Source organism: Podarcis liolepis, assembly GCF_965112155.1.
Source record: "Podarcis liolepis genome assembly, chromosome: 14".
Lineage (NCBI taxonomy): Eukaryota > Metazoa > Chordata > Lepidosauria > Squamata > Lacertidae > Podarcis > Podarcis liolepis.
In genome coordinates, this window is record NC_139569.1 from 6283439 (window position 1) to 6300433 (window position 16995).

General features: G+C 40.1%; 2 protein-coding genes across 11 annotated transcripts in view; one reads left to right on the plus strand and one right to left on the minus strand.

Moving 5' to 3' along the window:
- The window catches only part of CHLSN (cholesin), a 141327-nt gene that overhangs the window by 41968 nt on the left and 82364 nt on the right, over positions 1-16995 (plus strand). The gene's annotated exons all lie outside the window — the stretch shown is intronic.
- GPR146 (G protein-coupled receptor 146) overlaps positions 5173-16995 on the minus strand; it is a 48680-nt gene continuing 36857 nt past the window's right edge. For 3 of the 5 annotated variants that reach the window (XM_083474802.1, XM_083474801.1, XM_083474803.1), the window contains one exon: positions 5173-10988. In XM_083474802.1, coding sequence (XP_083330928.1) covers positions 9943-10944 — 1002 coding nt within the window. In that variant the 5' untranslated portion in view covers positions 10945-10988 and the 3' untranslated portion in view covers positions 5173-9942. Of the gene's footprint in view, positions 10989-14857; positions 15280-16995 lie in introns of those variants that run through there. The other 2 variants (XM_083474805.1, XM_083474804.1) reach the window with 2 other exon arrangements.

Genomic DNA, 16995 nt, shown 5'->3' on the forward strand with positions numbered 1-16995 from the left:
TCAGTGGATTTGTAACTGGCTGACTGACCGAACCCAAAGGGTGCTCATCAATGGTTCCTCTTCATCCTGGAGAAGAGTGACTAGTGGGGTGCCACAGGGTTCTGTCTTGGGCCCGGTCTTATTCAACATCTTTATCAACGACTTGGATGATGGACTCAAGGGCATCCTGATCAAATTTGCAGATGACACCAAACTGGGAGGGGTGGCTAACACCCCAGAGGACAGGATCACACTTCAAAACGACCTTGACAGATTAGAGAACTGGGCAAAAACAAACAAGATGAATTTTAACAGGGAGAAATGTAAAGTATTGCACTTGGGCAAAAAAAATGAGAGGCACAAATACAAGATGAGTGACACGTGGCTTGAGAGCAGTACATGTGAAAAGGATCTAGGAGTCTTGGTTGACCACAAACTTGACATGAGCCAACAGTGTGACGCGGCAGCTAAAAAAGCCAATGCAATTCTGGGCTGCATCAATAGGAGTATAGCATCTAGATCAAGGGAAGTAATAGTGCCACTGTATTCTGCTCTGGTCAGACCTCACCTGGAGTACTGTGTCCAGTTCTGGGCACCACAATTCAAGAAGGACACTGACAAACTGGAACGTGTCCAGAGGAGGGCAACCAAAATGGTCAAAGGCCTGGAAACGATGCCTTATGAGGAACGGCTAAGGGAGCTGGGCATGTTTAGCCTGGAGAAGAGGAGGTTAAGGGGTGATATGATAGCCATGTTCAAATATATAAAAGGATGTCACATAGAGGAGGGAGAAAGGTTGTTTTCTGCTGCTCCAGAGAAGCGGACACGGAGCAATGGATCCAAACTACAAGAAAGAAGATTCCACCTAAACATGAGGAAGAACTTCCTGACAGTAAGAGCTGTTCGACAGTGGAATTTGTTGCCAAGGAGTGTGGTGGAGTCTCCTTTTTTGGAGGTCTTTAAGCAGAGGCTTGACAACCATGTGTCAGGAGTGCTCTGATGGTGTTTCCTGCTTGGCAGGGGGTTGGACTCGATGGCCCTTGTGGTCTATTCCAACGCTATGATTCTATGATTCATTCTTTTCTTTAAAAAAATAAATAACCACTCATATTTTTGTCACCTGCCTCAGTGATGACACCTGGGGCAGCCCACACCCACCACACCCCCTTCCCCCACCACTGCTTGTGAGTGATGATGCACAGACAAGTGCCTCTCCTCCTCCCCTGCTCTGATACTCTCTGGACTATTCTTCTGGAGCCGCACATACTCCACTGATCACACTGGTCAAGGTATGCTATAATAATGCTATAACTGGTGGCTGCCTTGTGCCTCGTTCAAGCTGAGCAAGTTGCTGGAGCTTTGTGCAAGTGATGCAAAAAAGTTTTGCAAAACCCTAGGAGCCAGTGAATTTTCTGGGAGCCAGGCTAGAAGCAGAGAGAAATGGAGACCTGAGCATGCCAATGAGAAAAGGGATCCTGGTCTCACTAGTGCATTTTGCTCTGGTCCTCCACCCCCCACCCCGACTTTCAGATAAGGTCAAGTAGGGAAGTGCTAGACCAGGCATAGGCAACCTTGGCCCTCCAGATGTTTTGGGACTACAACCCCCATGATCCCTAGCTAACAGGACCAGTGGTCAGGGATGATGGGAATTGTAGTCCCCAAACATCTGGAGGGCCGAGGTTGCCTATACCTGTGCTAGACCTCAAGCTTATCAGTATTAAAGTGGTAACCTAGGTGCTCCCAAGTAAGGAAGGCTGGTACTATGGCTCCGTAGATAGCTCTGCATTTTGTTGTTAAAGCCTGTGTTAATGTGCTTCTTATATCAAACATAATGGCCCAGCAGAATGGTCTCTGCTATTGTAATTAAAGGTGTCTTTGAAGCAGGCAGTGTAGTGTGGAACAGACTTGTTTAGTGGGTTCTGTACCTCGATTTCCGCTGAGGTTTCAGCAAGGATTAGGAGCATAATGTGAACTCAAGACCTCTTGAGTAAAGGGGACAGGGCGTGGCGTCTGCTAAAGGCACAACTGTGGTATAACTGGTTGAACCCTTTGGCCTAATTGTAACTGATAAGACTTATGCAAGTTATTATATGTGTTCCTGCTGCATATGTAGAGTATATGGATGCCATTTATTTAGCTAAATTATAGATAATCAACCTGAGGCACTAAGAGGGAAGTGGTCTGTGGCGCTGCAGGACTGGAGCAGAAATGTAGATCTACTACAGTATTAATAGGCATTATTATTTTCTTACTATTTAAATTATTATTTACTGCAGGACTTCTGTTTCATTAATTTCCATACAGCAAGCACATATAAAAATACAAAATATTGTGTTATCACTTGCAAAAGAAGTGTGTATGTTAATGTTTCAGCTTCTGTGCATGTTTATGTTATTGTTTGCTTACATTATCTGTTTTGTTACTACTTAACTGAAAACCTCAAAAACAAATTTTTAAAAAACTTTTAAAAATGTAACAAAAATAAAATACACAGAGGAAACAAGTTTGTCAGGTATTAAAAATAGTAAATCTCAAGTAGAATGGCATTATCTTAAACTTAAGCAGTGTATATAGGTGTATATATAGTTTCTCCCTTAAATTAGTGCTCCTCAGAGTATTCATTTTGATACAATTCTAGATTGAAGGTAATTGATGAGAGAATGTTGCTTTGCATTCTATAGTTAACCACAGGGTGGCGCTTCTGAAGGAACAAGAAGAAGCTTGGTATTTCTAAGGATGAGCTGCTCATAAAATCAATTGTAGAGATAGAAGGGACCTTGAGGGTCATCAGCTCCAACCTCCTGCAATGCAGGAATCTCATCCATGACAGATGGCCATCCAACCTCTGCTTAAAAACCTCCAAGCTTTTACCGTCAGAAAGCTTTCTCATAACTTGAAACCATTGGTTTGAGTCCTAGCCTGTGAAGCAGGAGAAAGCAGGCATTCTCCATCCTCCATGTGACAGCCCTTAAATATTTGAAGATGGCTATCATATCTCCTCCCAGTCTCCTCTTTACTATGCTAAACATACCAAGTTCCCTGAACAGCTTGTCAGTATCCTTGACATGAGCACCAAGACATGAAAATTGTGATTTTAGCCATCAGCAAGGCAAGGAAGTATTGTTTGTGAGGTCATTTCCCTCCCTGGCACCTGAGGCTGCAGCCTGAAATGAGTGGGGAGATCATGTGTGTGCTTATGTCACTTACTTGGTTCAGGCAGCCATGGTTTATATTATATTTATATTATCATGAACAAGCGGCAGTGATACTTGGTCTCACATGCTCCCTTCTTGTCCTTTTTGTGCAAGGGGAGAAGAGTGAATAATCCCACTTCCATTTTTTTACTAAAACACAGTTCTTCCAGCACATTCCAACTTGTAGAACTGTGGTTCTGCAGTGATTCCTGGAGGACATTCAGCTATTTGGGGTGGCTCCTCCCTCTGACTTTAGCAAGCAGTGCACAAAGTTTTGACCACCTTGTCTTGGAGAGGAACCATCTCACACCCTCCAAACTGGTCCCTGTCTTAAATTGTGAGTGGTTGGGTCCACGGCTGCTTTCCCTCTTTCTGATCTCTCTTTTTCCTTCATGGATCTTTTATTCACTCTGTTGATCTTCAGCCTTTCCTCCCTCCCCTTCCTCTCCCCCATTTCCTAGTATAGGGCAGAGCACCCAGCACATGGCGAACAAGAAGGCTGCAGAACCAGCAACGCAGCGAGGGAGCCATGGTTTTTTTTTAGTGTTTTGCATCTTCTCCATACAAGGAGAGGCCAACTGTGCTTAGAGACAGCCCACAGTAGTCATAGTGGGTTGTATTTTCCTTCCACTCAAATGCAGAGGGGGAGTAATGCTTGGTACTGAGTAAAGGAGGCTGTAACTTGCTATCCAATCCCTTCCCACACCTGCCTTTGGGTCAGCCAGGACCTTCTCACCACATGATGACTAGCAGAAAAGCTACAGTGCCCTCCAAGCAGAGCCACTTGGAAGAGTGCAAGCAATCTTCCCATTCCCAGCACTCATTTTTGGTAGAGCCTAAAAGCAGGCCACTTGGCACTTTCTATTATGGGAGCAGGGTGGGGAGGAATTCTTCAAGTTTCTCAAGTGAGGCTGGTGGTCAGGGAAGTGAAAGCGGTAGAGTCCTCACAAACAGCAGGCCCTTGTACCCCCACAAGAAGAAGAAATCCCCCTCAAATAGCTAGAAAAAACTGGGCATAAGAAGAAGAGGCATGTTAAGTTAAGAGATGCGAGAGCCCAGAAAAGGGGGACACCTCCTTTTCCCAAAGCCTTTTTTTTGTTTTGTTTCCCCTGCAAAAAATTGAAAAATCAAATTATTGTTATTTGGGGGATTATTAAATACTTTCTTTTAGAATGATGAACAAAATGTTGAAAACGAAGTGCTCATATATTTACTTGCCCAAAATAATTTCTAATACTGTGTAACTGGAAGACTTTTATGCAAGAATGTTGGTAGTTAATGTTTTATTGTTGGGACCCATAGGTATTTTAGGAGAAATTGGCACAGTTTTCCTTCTCTTAACTTTGGACCCCTTTAAATAAATAAGTAAATAAAGGAATAACAGCAGCAGCCTTGTGTCCCTTGTGTCGTTGGCATTACCTTGAGGGTATTGTGTTTTGGTGCCAGGCGATTGGGATGATGTGGTGATGATGAGTTAACAATCTGATTGCTGGGTTCTTCAGCAGCTGAAGCTTCTTGACATTTTTAAAAGACAGCCCCTTATAAAGCACATTACAGTAATTATACAATCCTAGCTTTTATTAGAAGTTGAATGACTGCAAACTTAATTTAGTGAAAATACCTCTCTTCTTGTCTGCCTTCAGTATATTGTAGAGTGACTGGTTTGGTGTAAGAATTTAAATCCAGGTATGTCTCGGGATACAATGGAGGAGTGCGTCTTTGAGGGTGAAGTCAAGCTGTTGTAGAGACTGATACAGGAGAGACATGTTTTGTTGCAGTTGGGACAGATGAAAATGATATAAGATAGATGAAGAATTGAAGCAGAGAATTGTAGAGTTGGAAGGGATCATGAGGGTCATCAGGCCCAATCCACTGCAATGCAGGAACCTTTTTGCCCAGTCTGGGGCTCAAACCCATGACCTTGAGATTAAGTGTCTCCTGCTTTACCAGCTGAAGATATAAAAACTTTGGGAAAAGATGACACAAGTTGAGGCGGGGATGGATTTTTATTAGTTTATTGATTTGACATAAATCTCTCCCCATTTAGAGGAGATCTACAAATCATAAACCATTTTCAAAAATACTAATCTTTACTCTGAGAAAAATAATACTGTTAATAATGGCACTGTTGTGCTGACTTTCAGAACACATATAAATCATATACAGTACTCTTTAATGATCTAGAGAAGTTTATTTTTAAATGATGATAAATTTGTATCTTAGGAAATAATTTAATAAATTCTTTAAAATGTTCTTTTTACATCAGTAGATTGCTTCTCTCTGCATATATACAGTAATATTCATTGTAATGTCAGTTTGGCTCATATATACAAAGTAACTGGAAACCTTCAGGCATTGAAATGGAAAGGCCCCACATTTTATAAGTAGAAAGTTAATATGCTTTAAGAAAGAACATAATTCAATTTTAATTCTTTAGAATTCTTTATCTTCACTGCTTTATATTTCCCCTTATACTCATAGGTTTTTATTGGCATAAAGGTGGCAGACCTGTTGTCTTCTTAGTTATTTATGTGAAAGCTTATCTGAAAATCACATGTGATGCAAAGTTTATGGAAGTGTGTTTGCAATTCCTGTTCGGCATTGTAGAGGTAAAAATAGCACAGGGTGGTTTTGTGGAACATTATCTGGAAAGCAGCTAAAAGATCAGGTAATTTACATGTGTTACACACACACACACACACACACACACACACACACAATCTTTAACCAGTTTAAGAGAGAAAACACAGAACTGGGAAATAACCACAAATGAAAAATTTGCAAACATTTTGAACAAAAGTGGCTCAAAATGTAGAACAATCTTCATATTAATGACTTACAGAGTTGATTGCATAAAAAGTAACCTTTCCATATATCTAACATGCTGCTTTTCTAGAACATTGCACTGTATCGTAACTCAATTGAATTTGAGTGCAGGAGGCAGGAGATTCTGTTGACTACGCAAAGGCAGATAGTCAGGCCCTTGATATTTATATTGGGCCTGATCAATCCAGGGGCTTCATGGTGTCTGCCAATCACAGGGACTGATGCTGGGGTTCAAGCTTATATCTAAAACGAAATATCCAATGAGCTGAAATGAAAGTCCCAGACATATTGTTGAATAAAGCTCATGAAACTAACTTCTGAAAAAGCATTATTTCAAATCCATTGTGATGTTTTAAGTGTTACAGAGCAGACCAACAAAAAGAAAAAGAAAAAGTAAACAAAACTTCCTAATGCATTACAGTGGCACCTTGGTTCTCAAACGCCTTGGTTCCCAAACGCCAGAAATCCGGCAATAAGTGTTCGGTTTTTGAACGTTTTTCAGAAGCCAAACGTCTGATGCGGTTGTCGGCTACTGTTTCCAGGGTGCCTGCACCAATCAGAAGCTGCACCTTGGTTTTCAAACATTCGGAAGTCAAATAGACTTCCAGAACAGATTAAGTTTGGCGCTTTTGTTTTTGCTATTTTGCGTTTTTGTTTTTGAGGCTTTTTCAGTTAATTTGTTTTTATGACTCTGTGGAACCCAGTTCAGCTACTCATTGATTGATAGTGCAACTACGGAAATGGATAAAAGCCCCCCATCCAAACAATGACTATTATCAGTGCAGGAAAGAAAAAAAATTAATTTTAATTTTTATCATCTACAATACTGTCTTATTTATTTTATGGTACAGTAAATTGATTATTGCTTTCATTTTATGGCTCAATGGTCTCATTAGATAGTAAAATTCATGTTAAATTGATGTTTTAGGGGTTGTTTTTAAAAGTCTGGGACGGATTAATCTGTTTTGCAGGACTTTCTATAGGAAAGCACACCTTGGTTTTGAAACAGACTTCTGGAACAGATGAAGTTTGAGACCCAAGGTACCACTGTACATATGCCTCGTTTTGTGGATAAATTTACATTTTCTGAAGCAGAGAATTTTGTGAGTGGCAAAAGAAATTACTGATATTCTGTCTTCTGCAATTTAAGAATGTTTGTGGAATTTACAAAGGAGATTATTCCAGTACCAGTTCACTATGCTTAGATTCGTTTTTAGAACACACCTGGCAATATTAATAGACCAGATGTATTTGGTTAAATATTTCTCTACTGAGAAGGAGTCTCTACTTTGATAGGAACAGATTTGACAATATAAGGGTTATAGCCTTCTGGGCAGTTTCAGTGCTTAAAATAATAAAAGGCCATTGTGATTTTATAATGCCTACGCAGGACTGAAACACCAAGTAGATACTGTAAATCAGAACATCAGGTCCTGAAGTCATGCAATTTCAGCTTTGTTTTGTTTAGCTCTTTTTACAACTTGTGTAGCACAAAAAAGCTGAATATAACCTAAGTGAATCTGATTTTTTGATAGTCCAGTCTAAAGACCTAAACTAAGAATTGTGAAATATCCTGTATTTTAATCCACTCAGTTCCAAGAACCACTGTCTTAGAGATCCCTTCCAGTACTACCTTGACAAATGATGTTGTGTGGCAGCAAGAGAAGAGAGCAATCACCCCAGATGTCTTGCTCACTCATTTATGCAGTGGAAATAAGATGCTATGTTAAGTTCTTGCCAAAACTATCTTATTAGTGCATATCAGGACCAAATGGGGCTAAATGTCCAATTCTGATGTAGAATTGGTATGCTTTCAATTACTGAACCTGTGGGGTTTAACTGGAGCTGCAGTAGGAAGTAAATAGAGTTTTGTATTAGTGGAGAAGATACCAGGGGAAACCTTGCATCTCTGGTACTGATAATAATATTTTGGTGTTAAATATACTTGGACCTTGGACCTGCAGTGAAATTAAGACTCTGAATATGAAATACTGAAGGACAAGTCACTTATGAGACTAAACATGTGAAAAATTCAGAAGCATGTGCTCTGTCAAGGGGATTTGGAGAGCATTGGGGGGACTATACTGTGATGGTATAAATAGTGTGAAAACGTAGTGTGCCATTAACTTACATTTATGTGATCCTGCTGGATAGTCCTTTATGTGGACAAAGTGCAACTGAGTGAAGTTATATTAAAGAGAGTTTGAAGAAAATACACGTAACGGAAATATGTATTCAATAAATGAATGTAACTATATTTAAAAAGTAACTTAGGATGTTTCTTTGAAAAAATATGTCTTACTAATAGAATCAGAATCAGTCTGTGTAGAACAGAATGTAGCTGTATTAAAGTGTGGATACGAGCAAAAATATTTATGTGCATGTTTATCCATCTCTACAGCCTGATTTCTCCATGTATAGTGCACTCTGTGTGTTCATGAAGCAAAACAAGTTTTTTCTTAGGCAAAAATGAGCAGCCATTTGCATATATCTGAGGTGCTTCTACAAACCCACTAAGATTTCCAGTTTCATCCTTCCACCTGCAATGCCCCATACTGCACTGAATGGTGTTCTGGATGGTCTTTGACCTTTTCAGATGCTATGTCTGGAGACAACTGGAACTGTAGCAGGGGCGGCCTGGGATGTATTGCCGCTTGAGGTAAAATAAAATCCTGCCTGAGACTGCCACCTCACCTCATGGGTGGGCCCTGAGCAGCAGTGCATGTGTGCACAGGATTTCTTATGTGGCCCTTCAGAGCCTAACCTTTGCCTGCTCTTTTCACTGACTTGCAATATGTGGCAAGAATGGAAGAAAAGCAGCACCATCTAAGGAGGAAGTGGGCCAAATCAGCTAAAAAACTAGGGCTAGAATGATCAGAATCCTGCTCCTGATGCATTTCATTCACACAAGTTGCTGTTCTGTGGCACAAGTGAATTAGAGTTCCCTCTCTTCTGTCTTTCATTTAATAACGAAAAGATAACAAACACTTGTAAACCTTTAAAGTTACTCCTTTCCATTACAGAAGTAATACTTTTAAAACCACAATTATTTAGCCCCTAAAATAATGTAGTTAATTCGCATGAATATTTGGGGACCATAACAATTAGATACACACTGTTTAACCCATGTGCTTTTTAATTTTTTCATATTAAATTTGTCCTTCATTTTATTAGGTAAAGCAATATTTTTGTTTTTCTTACTTTTTCTAAAAGTGGCTACTTCGGACTGATTGAAATGTTTTTGTGATACAAAGTAAGAAAAAACATATAAATGCTTCTTTTGATGCATTGCTAAATGTAGGAAAACATGAATAATTAAAGATACATTAAAACAAATATTAATTTGCAAATAATCTGTTTTAGAATTGCAAATAGATCCTCCTTTTACAATACGATTTTGCAAAATAAGCAAGAAAATATAATTAAATACTAAAGTAATTTTATCCTTGATACTTCATTGTTTAGAGTGCTACACAGTTGGACCAGTATGATCATTAGTGGAGAGTATCTCAATGAAAAGGTACTCTCCTCATCTTGAAATAAAACCACTTTGTAGAATTAAAAATCATGTTATTTTATATGGAACATAAAAAATACCATATTTGTTTAGCTCTAGAAGATTACAAAGTGCTAGGTGTTCAGTCAAAGCTTTTTGGCCCTCTAGTGATTTTCTCCAGGCAGAATTCTCAGAACAAAGCTCATATAGTGTAACTGAATCAGTGCATTGAAATCTCAGAAATCAAAGGGTAACCTGCAGATGGAATCTGAACAATTTTCTAACCATCTTCATTACCTGTATAGTTTAAAACTGAGAGCTCCTGATTTACAGTGTAAACCCCCTTTCCTGTCATCCTTGCTAGGTGACCTGCACAAAAGAGAAACTTGGAGAATAAGAGAATAAGCTTTCCAAACTAGGTTCTGGCCCACTGGCATTCATTCATACCTACGTTATAACTTGCTGAACAACCGTGCGTTCATGAGAGCATCCTTGATTTCCACAGTGCAGTTTTTTAAGCAGCCTTCGCAATTTGATTGGAAAGTTTTTGTTGATGTATCGGTAAAGTAGAGGCATGACAAAACTGCTTGAAAAAGCCAAGAATTTTGACAGTCCCTTGGTAAAATGTAATACTCTAGTGTAATTTTCATCCGTGACTTTTCCTTGCATACTAGTTAATGTGTTTACTAGAAGAGTTACATAATAAGGTGTCCATAATGTGAACTGTGTACAAACAGTAGCAATCAAAAGCCTGTGTACTGATGGATCTAATCTTCCAGTGTCTTGGTCCAGCGGTGTTGCCTCTTTGCGTATTCGCAGAATTAACACAAGCGCATACAGCACAGCAATGGCTGGTACGACATATCCAATAAAAACCATGATGGCATCTGCTGCTTCTTTGTTCTGCATTTTGGAACATTCTATTATTTTAGTGGAGACATGGTTGCAGACATAAAACAGAAGAGATGAAAAGCTGGTAAGCATAGCTCCTCCCCAAATAAATCCACATACATGTTTTGTGTTGTATACACTAGACATGTAAGTTCTTGGCAAAGCACGTTCAATGTAGTAGTCCAGGCTGAGCAGTGTGGTAGAATACATGATAACCAGAGATGATACATTGAACAAGATAAGCAAGGTAATGTAGACTTCATTGTTGAAACTCCAGATGGCCCATTTTGTACTGGCAGGTCCTAGAAGGTACATTGGTGCAATAGCATTGATGATGAGGCCAGCAATTGCAATATTGACAAAGTAAACATCTGGCATGGTCATAGTTGCTTTGTTGTATAGGTTGACTAGCACCAGTAGGGCATTATAACACAGGCCAATGGGGAAACAGATGATGAGGTAGAGTAATGAAAAAATGGAAAGTACAAGATGGAAATCATGGCAAAGATGCTGGTCCTCTATGCTTTTGGTACCATTGAAAGATTCGCAGTTCCACATAGTGACCTTAACGTGTATGTCTTCTCGGCTGGTCACCAGCTTTCCTAAACGGGGGGAAAAGACAGTATATATATTTCTTTTTTAAAAAAATAAATGAAAACAATTCATCATTTTATTTCATCTAGATATAGTGCTATTTTTCTAGAAAAGAGGTACGGAACTCACCATGAACATCTCACTGGTTCTGTTATAATGGCAATGGTGCCTACCTGAGAGGTGCTGCAACTGAGTTCCGGATGAAAAAAAGCCCTGTCTAATTACCAGCACATTATGGAAGTTTAAAATATCATTTAGAGTACAGTGGTACCTTGGGTTACTTCGCTTCAGGTTACATACACTTCAGGGTACAGACTCAGCTAACCCAGAAATAGTACCTCGGGTTAAGAACTTTGCTTCAGGATGAGAACAGAAATTGTGCTACGGAGGCAGCAGGAGGCCCCATTAGCTAAAGTGGTGCTTCAGGTTAAGAACAGTTTCAGGTTAAGAACAGACCTCCGGAACGAATTAAGTACTTAACCCGAGGTAAAAAGGTAAAGGTACCCCTGCCCGTACGGGCCAGTCTTGACAGACTCTAGGGTTGTGCGCTCATCTCACTTAAGAGGCCGGGGCTGTCCGGAGACACTACCGGGTCACGTGGCCAGCGTGACGAAGCTGCTCTGGCGAGCCGGCACCAGCGCAGCACACGGAAACGCCATTTACCTTTCCACTAGAAAGCGGTACCTATTTATCTACTTGCACTTTAGGGGTGCTTTCGAACTGCTAGGTGGGCAGGAGCTGGGACCGAAAGACAGGAGCTCACCCCGCCGCGGGGATTCGAACCTCTGACCATGCGATCGGCAAGCCCTAGGCGCTGAGAATTTACCAACAGCGCCACCCGTACCACTGTATAATTTTTTAATTTGAAGACTGGAATATAAAGTCATCAAGACTGGAATATAAAGTCATCAATTTCCTTGTGCCTGTCTAGGATGGCATGCTTCATGACAGCTATTTTCTGCTTAGCATGGCTGTGATACTGACTGGATGATAATTGCTGCTGTTTAACCTAAACATTCCTTCCTCAATTTAAGGTGTTTTTCTCTTGGAACCACAGCTAGCCTTTGTTCTTCCTGTGGCTTATAGCAGCTACATAGGCATCCAAAAATTGTTTTTATATTGAACCCCTCCTATATTGTGCTCTTGCTCCTTTTAACTGATCTGGCCATTCTGATTTTCTTCTCTATGTGTTTGGAATGACATTCGATGAGACCTAAATGGCATTACCGTTCTCCCTTCTTTTAAACGCTGCCTCAAAACTCTCCTCTTCTATAAAGCCTTTGGCTTAACCATACAAGTTCTCACACCCAGTTGAAAGGAAATCTAAGCAGTATAACAGTACTTGTACATATTTTGCCCCTGTGATCCTTGCCTCTTTCCCCTGCTGTCAAAGCATAAATCTTAAACTCCTTGGGCCAGGGATATAACATTTAATCTGTGCATCCAAAGAACTCTGATATGAATTTACCAACAAGCAAACTGAGGTTGAGACCTATATAGTGGCAGTAGCTGTATCCCAGTTCTTAGCCACATCTCCACGGGAAGATGCTTCTTCAGTTAAAAGGTGCACAACCTACTCTGATAGAGTGCTGCTGCCAGCAGACAGAAAAGCCTCTAGTCTCACTGGGGCTTCTGCAACGGAGTCTTCTAAGGACAGCAGTGCCACAACTTTGAGGACAGTTCCAGCTCCACATTTGGAAGGGCACTAACTACAGACTCATCTTGTGGAAGTGCATCTGTGGCTGGCACTATTTTCCCTTCATCTTCTGGTTTGGAGATACTGACTTCATTCCCAGAAGAATTGCTGGGGGTGGAATGCTTTGCATTTTATAATTTTTAACAGTGTAAGCCACCTTGAATCCCAACTTGGGAGAGAAATGTAGTATAAAATATATTAAACAAATAAATAAGGGGATTCTTAATTCATGGTCATGGCACCTCCTCTCCCCCTCCCTCCCTCCTCCCGCTCTTTCTTTCTTTCTTTCTTTCTTTATTTCAAAAAAGCAAAATCAGGCTATACCCTTAAAGTGCATTCAGAGTACATTTCCCCATCAAAGAATTCTAGGCAGTGTAGTTTGTTAAGGGTTGCTGGGAATTGTAACTTTGTGAGGGTTACTGTGTCCAGAATTCTTTGGAAAAGTTTGTAATACTGATTGACATGGTTGCCTCTTAGCTACACAGGAATAGCTTGGCTGAGGTGTGAAAAGGAATTGCGTGGGTGTGCAGCTGGAGAACCTGGCCCCAAATCAACTTAGTTCCACTGCTGTTGTTTTTAAGCACATGTGTTTTGTTTGTGTTTTCAATTATGCACCCCTAATCTATCTCAGGAATCAAGAGAGCTCCAAAAGTTTTATCAGGCACAGAAGTGGCTGGATAATTTATAAGAACTGACCTCCCTCTCATAAGACAGTTTTCCCTTCTGGAGCAGCAAGCAAATGCTTTTGCAATTGCTTTGATCATAGCTTAATTTAAAGGTGTGTTATTTCTGCATATAATGATTTCCTATTTTATTAAACTGAAGGATTAGCATAGCATACCTTATGACACTTAAATAACGTATGTTTATCTTGAAAATCTAAAGCACCGCACATAATTCAACTGAAAAAATATTAAAATAATATTCAATATTTTAACATCATGTGTACATGAAACTGATTTCACTGAGTCAGGATATTGCTCCATCTAGCTCAACAAGGTTTCAGGCAGAGACAGCAATACCCTGTCAGTTCTCAGTCTCCTTTTTAAAAATAAAGATGTCAGGAATTAAACCCTGCAACCTTCAGGTTGCAAAGCATATGCCATACCCCTGAGTTGTGGACCCGCCACAACTGAGACCAAGCAGAAACCCAGGAAATTTGAATATAACTTTCTTTGATCCAATTTACCAAACACTACTATTATGCAACTTCCTCTCAATTCAGTGGAAGAAGTCAGTTCTAAGGAAATAAAGTGATTAGGCAGCAGTCACTGGTGGATTGCATCTCAGTACCATAGACTTACATGTAAACCTGCAATCTTCACTACCTCTCTTTTGTCTTTTCCAAGACAGGGGCAGGTTATCAATTCATACCCTTAGACTTAGTCCCACACAGCCATTATTTAAACAATATTATCTCTCATCATATTTCTTCTTATGCAGTGAAAGTGGCCCCAGTGTTTCCTATATAATGCCAAGATAAACCCTCCATAATCCCCAAGATTAACTGGGTTGGGGTTTTTTTGAAGAACATAAGACGAACATTCTAGATGAGGCCAAAGACCCATCTCGTCCAACTTCCTGTTCTCACAGTGACCAGTCAGATACTTATGAGAAGCCTGGAAGCAGGACCTGAGTGCAGCAGTGCTCTTCCCACTTACGATCCCCAGCAACTGGGATACCGTGGAGGTAGAGCATAGCCACCATGGGTAATAGCCATGATAGTAACTGATTTTTGGTGAAATTATCATGGTTATTCTTTCTGTTACATCATTTGAGTAATAAAAAAATTACGTCATTTGAAAGCCCACAATAAAAATTTATCTAGGAGGTAGTGAGACATCCCTACCCCTATCCCAATGAAATCGGGGTTTCAGTCTGAAAAAATTATATTTTGCTAGATAACATGTCATTTGATTCAATTTTGTTTATTTTTCAGATTAAAAAATGCAATTTTATAGTACCTAGAGAGCAGTTATTCCTGGTAAGGTAAAGTACCATGTGTTGCTTAGTACAATAAAAACCTTTGTATGAATGTGTGTGTTTCTCCAAAGGCTTATACTGTATTAAGTTTTAAATAAATTTTTGCTTCTTTAGAATATTGTATTACTAAAACTTTTTGCATAACATTCACTCTGTTTTGATTCTCAATTCTTACAGCTGTCATGCCCACTGCCATACCTCAAACTCCCTTTCCCTGCTGCTACGAAACCTCTCAAACTCCTACCTTCAATTCATGTAGCATTTTCCTTTGTACTTCGGAGTCCAGATATGGCTGATAAATAACATCTCAGGAGAAGAAAGCATGCCGAAGGGTGTTGTATTTTCCCTCTTGGAACACATAGTGATCTTCTGCGATCACCAGGAGCCTTACACAGCTTGGTAGTTTTTCTGCATGTGTGCTGCACTTGTTTTTCCTCTAGTAAATTACTCACAAAGTTTCTGCTTCTCTTGGCAAGCCAAGGCTAGCTCCTCCCTTTCTCTGTTTACAGCCAGTTTCAAGAAACAGGAGGCTGATCTCAGAGGGGAGTGTTTCCTGACATTACACTCTACTGAGTGTTGGCTGCTTCCGATTGATTGGTAGAAAGGGAGATGTTCCTGGAAGACTCCAGTTTGGTGTTCAGTTACAGTTGCTCTATCTCTCTCTCTCCCCCCACCCCCCCAACCCCACTAGCTGCCTGCCTTTTTCCAATTCCGCCGGGTTAGTTTACTGCATTCTCAGTAGAAAGCAGTTTTGCCCTTAGCTGGCAGATTCCATTGAAGGTATGAAATGTCTTACGGGAAACTGTTATTGGGAAAATCAGTTTTCTCTTTTGATTTTTTTGAGGTTAAGATATTCTGGGCAGCAGGGCTTAATTCCACTGATTTTTTTTATAATTAAAACATATCTTAGCATTGTGTATATAGATCTTGACAATGAACAATTCTAAAAGTTTTTAGATATGCTATAAGCCGCCCAAATTGGCTGAGGTATAAATAATGATGATGACAATGACAACAACAACTAATAGCTACTAGCCAAGATGGCTATATTAACTCTTCTGTTGGACGCAGTAGGTGCCTCTGGATACAAGGTGCTGGGAATTATAAACAGGGCAAATCTTTCTATGATGGTTTTACTCCGTTTCTCTGTCTCTCTGTCTCTCTCCACCCCCTCCCCGCCCCCCATTTCAAAATCAGTTTGCAGTTTAACAGGGGGAAGGTGCAGAATCATTATGAAAATTCATCAGCATTCTACTGTGCATTTCTCCCAATATAACCCTTTTGTGTGCAATTTACAAGGATAATATAATGCATTTTTGTATGTTGTTCATAACATGCTTATAGGCTTATCAGAATCAACTAGTTGGCCGTTGTGAGGGCAAAATGCTCAGCAATATATGATATGGCTTTGGTCAGATCCACCAGGGCTCATCTCAATTTCTTATTTTAGTAATTTTGTTATATTATCAAGAGTACTGTATATCCAAGTGTCTATACAGAGAATTACTAGGAATGAAAGAGTTGCACTGACTCCCTTAAGGGTCTCTGTTTATTTGTTTAGAATATTTATATAGCACTTTTCTATTTAAAAAAAAAGTTCTCAAAGTGGTTTACATGGTACAAGGTGGCATTAAAAATGTTTCAATGAAGTTGTTTACAGTCTCAGCATGGGCAGGCTTCCACATGTAGATCCTCCACCCTAGAACAAAGAAGCAGACTCCCTCACCATATGCCAGATGTTTACTCAGATTCAGGATGTCTTGGCCTTGGTAATGGGGCAAAGAGCAAACCCTGGTAGAAAAAGCTATTATCCCCTTGCCCCACACCAAATCTGAGAGGCAGCAGCAGTGTCTAGGCCAGGAAGTCAAGATTGTTCCAGACTCACAGATCTTCTCACAGACAACTGATTTGAGGACAGTTGATGAAGTTGCCCCTTTTCCTTGCTGACGTCACTGGCTGTTTCAATTTGCAGTGGAATTAACAGTAGTCCCTCGCTCGACGTACACCCGCTTGATTAGATCTTGCATTAGTCAAAATGGAATTTTGGGCTTTGAATAGCTGACAACTATGCCACATCATAAAGCATTTCTGAAACTACTGACACTTTCAAACTGAGCAGATTGAGTGTTGTATGTTCTGCTCTTTGAAAAAAGTAGTCTAAAGTTTGTTTAAAGTCATGGAACTAGTTTCATGATTCTTCGTAGCCTGACCAATGTCCAGCTAATGTCGTTAAGCCTGGCTCATACAAAACTGTTGCTGTGCTTTCATGTCACCCACAAAGCAGCCTAATCTTAAGATTGCAAAAGATAGGATTTGCCAAGGGTTAGACAAGAGTA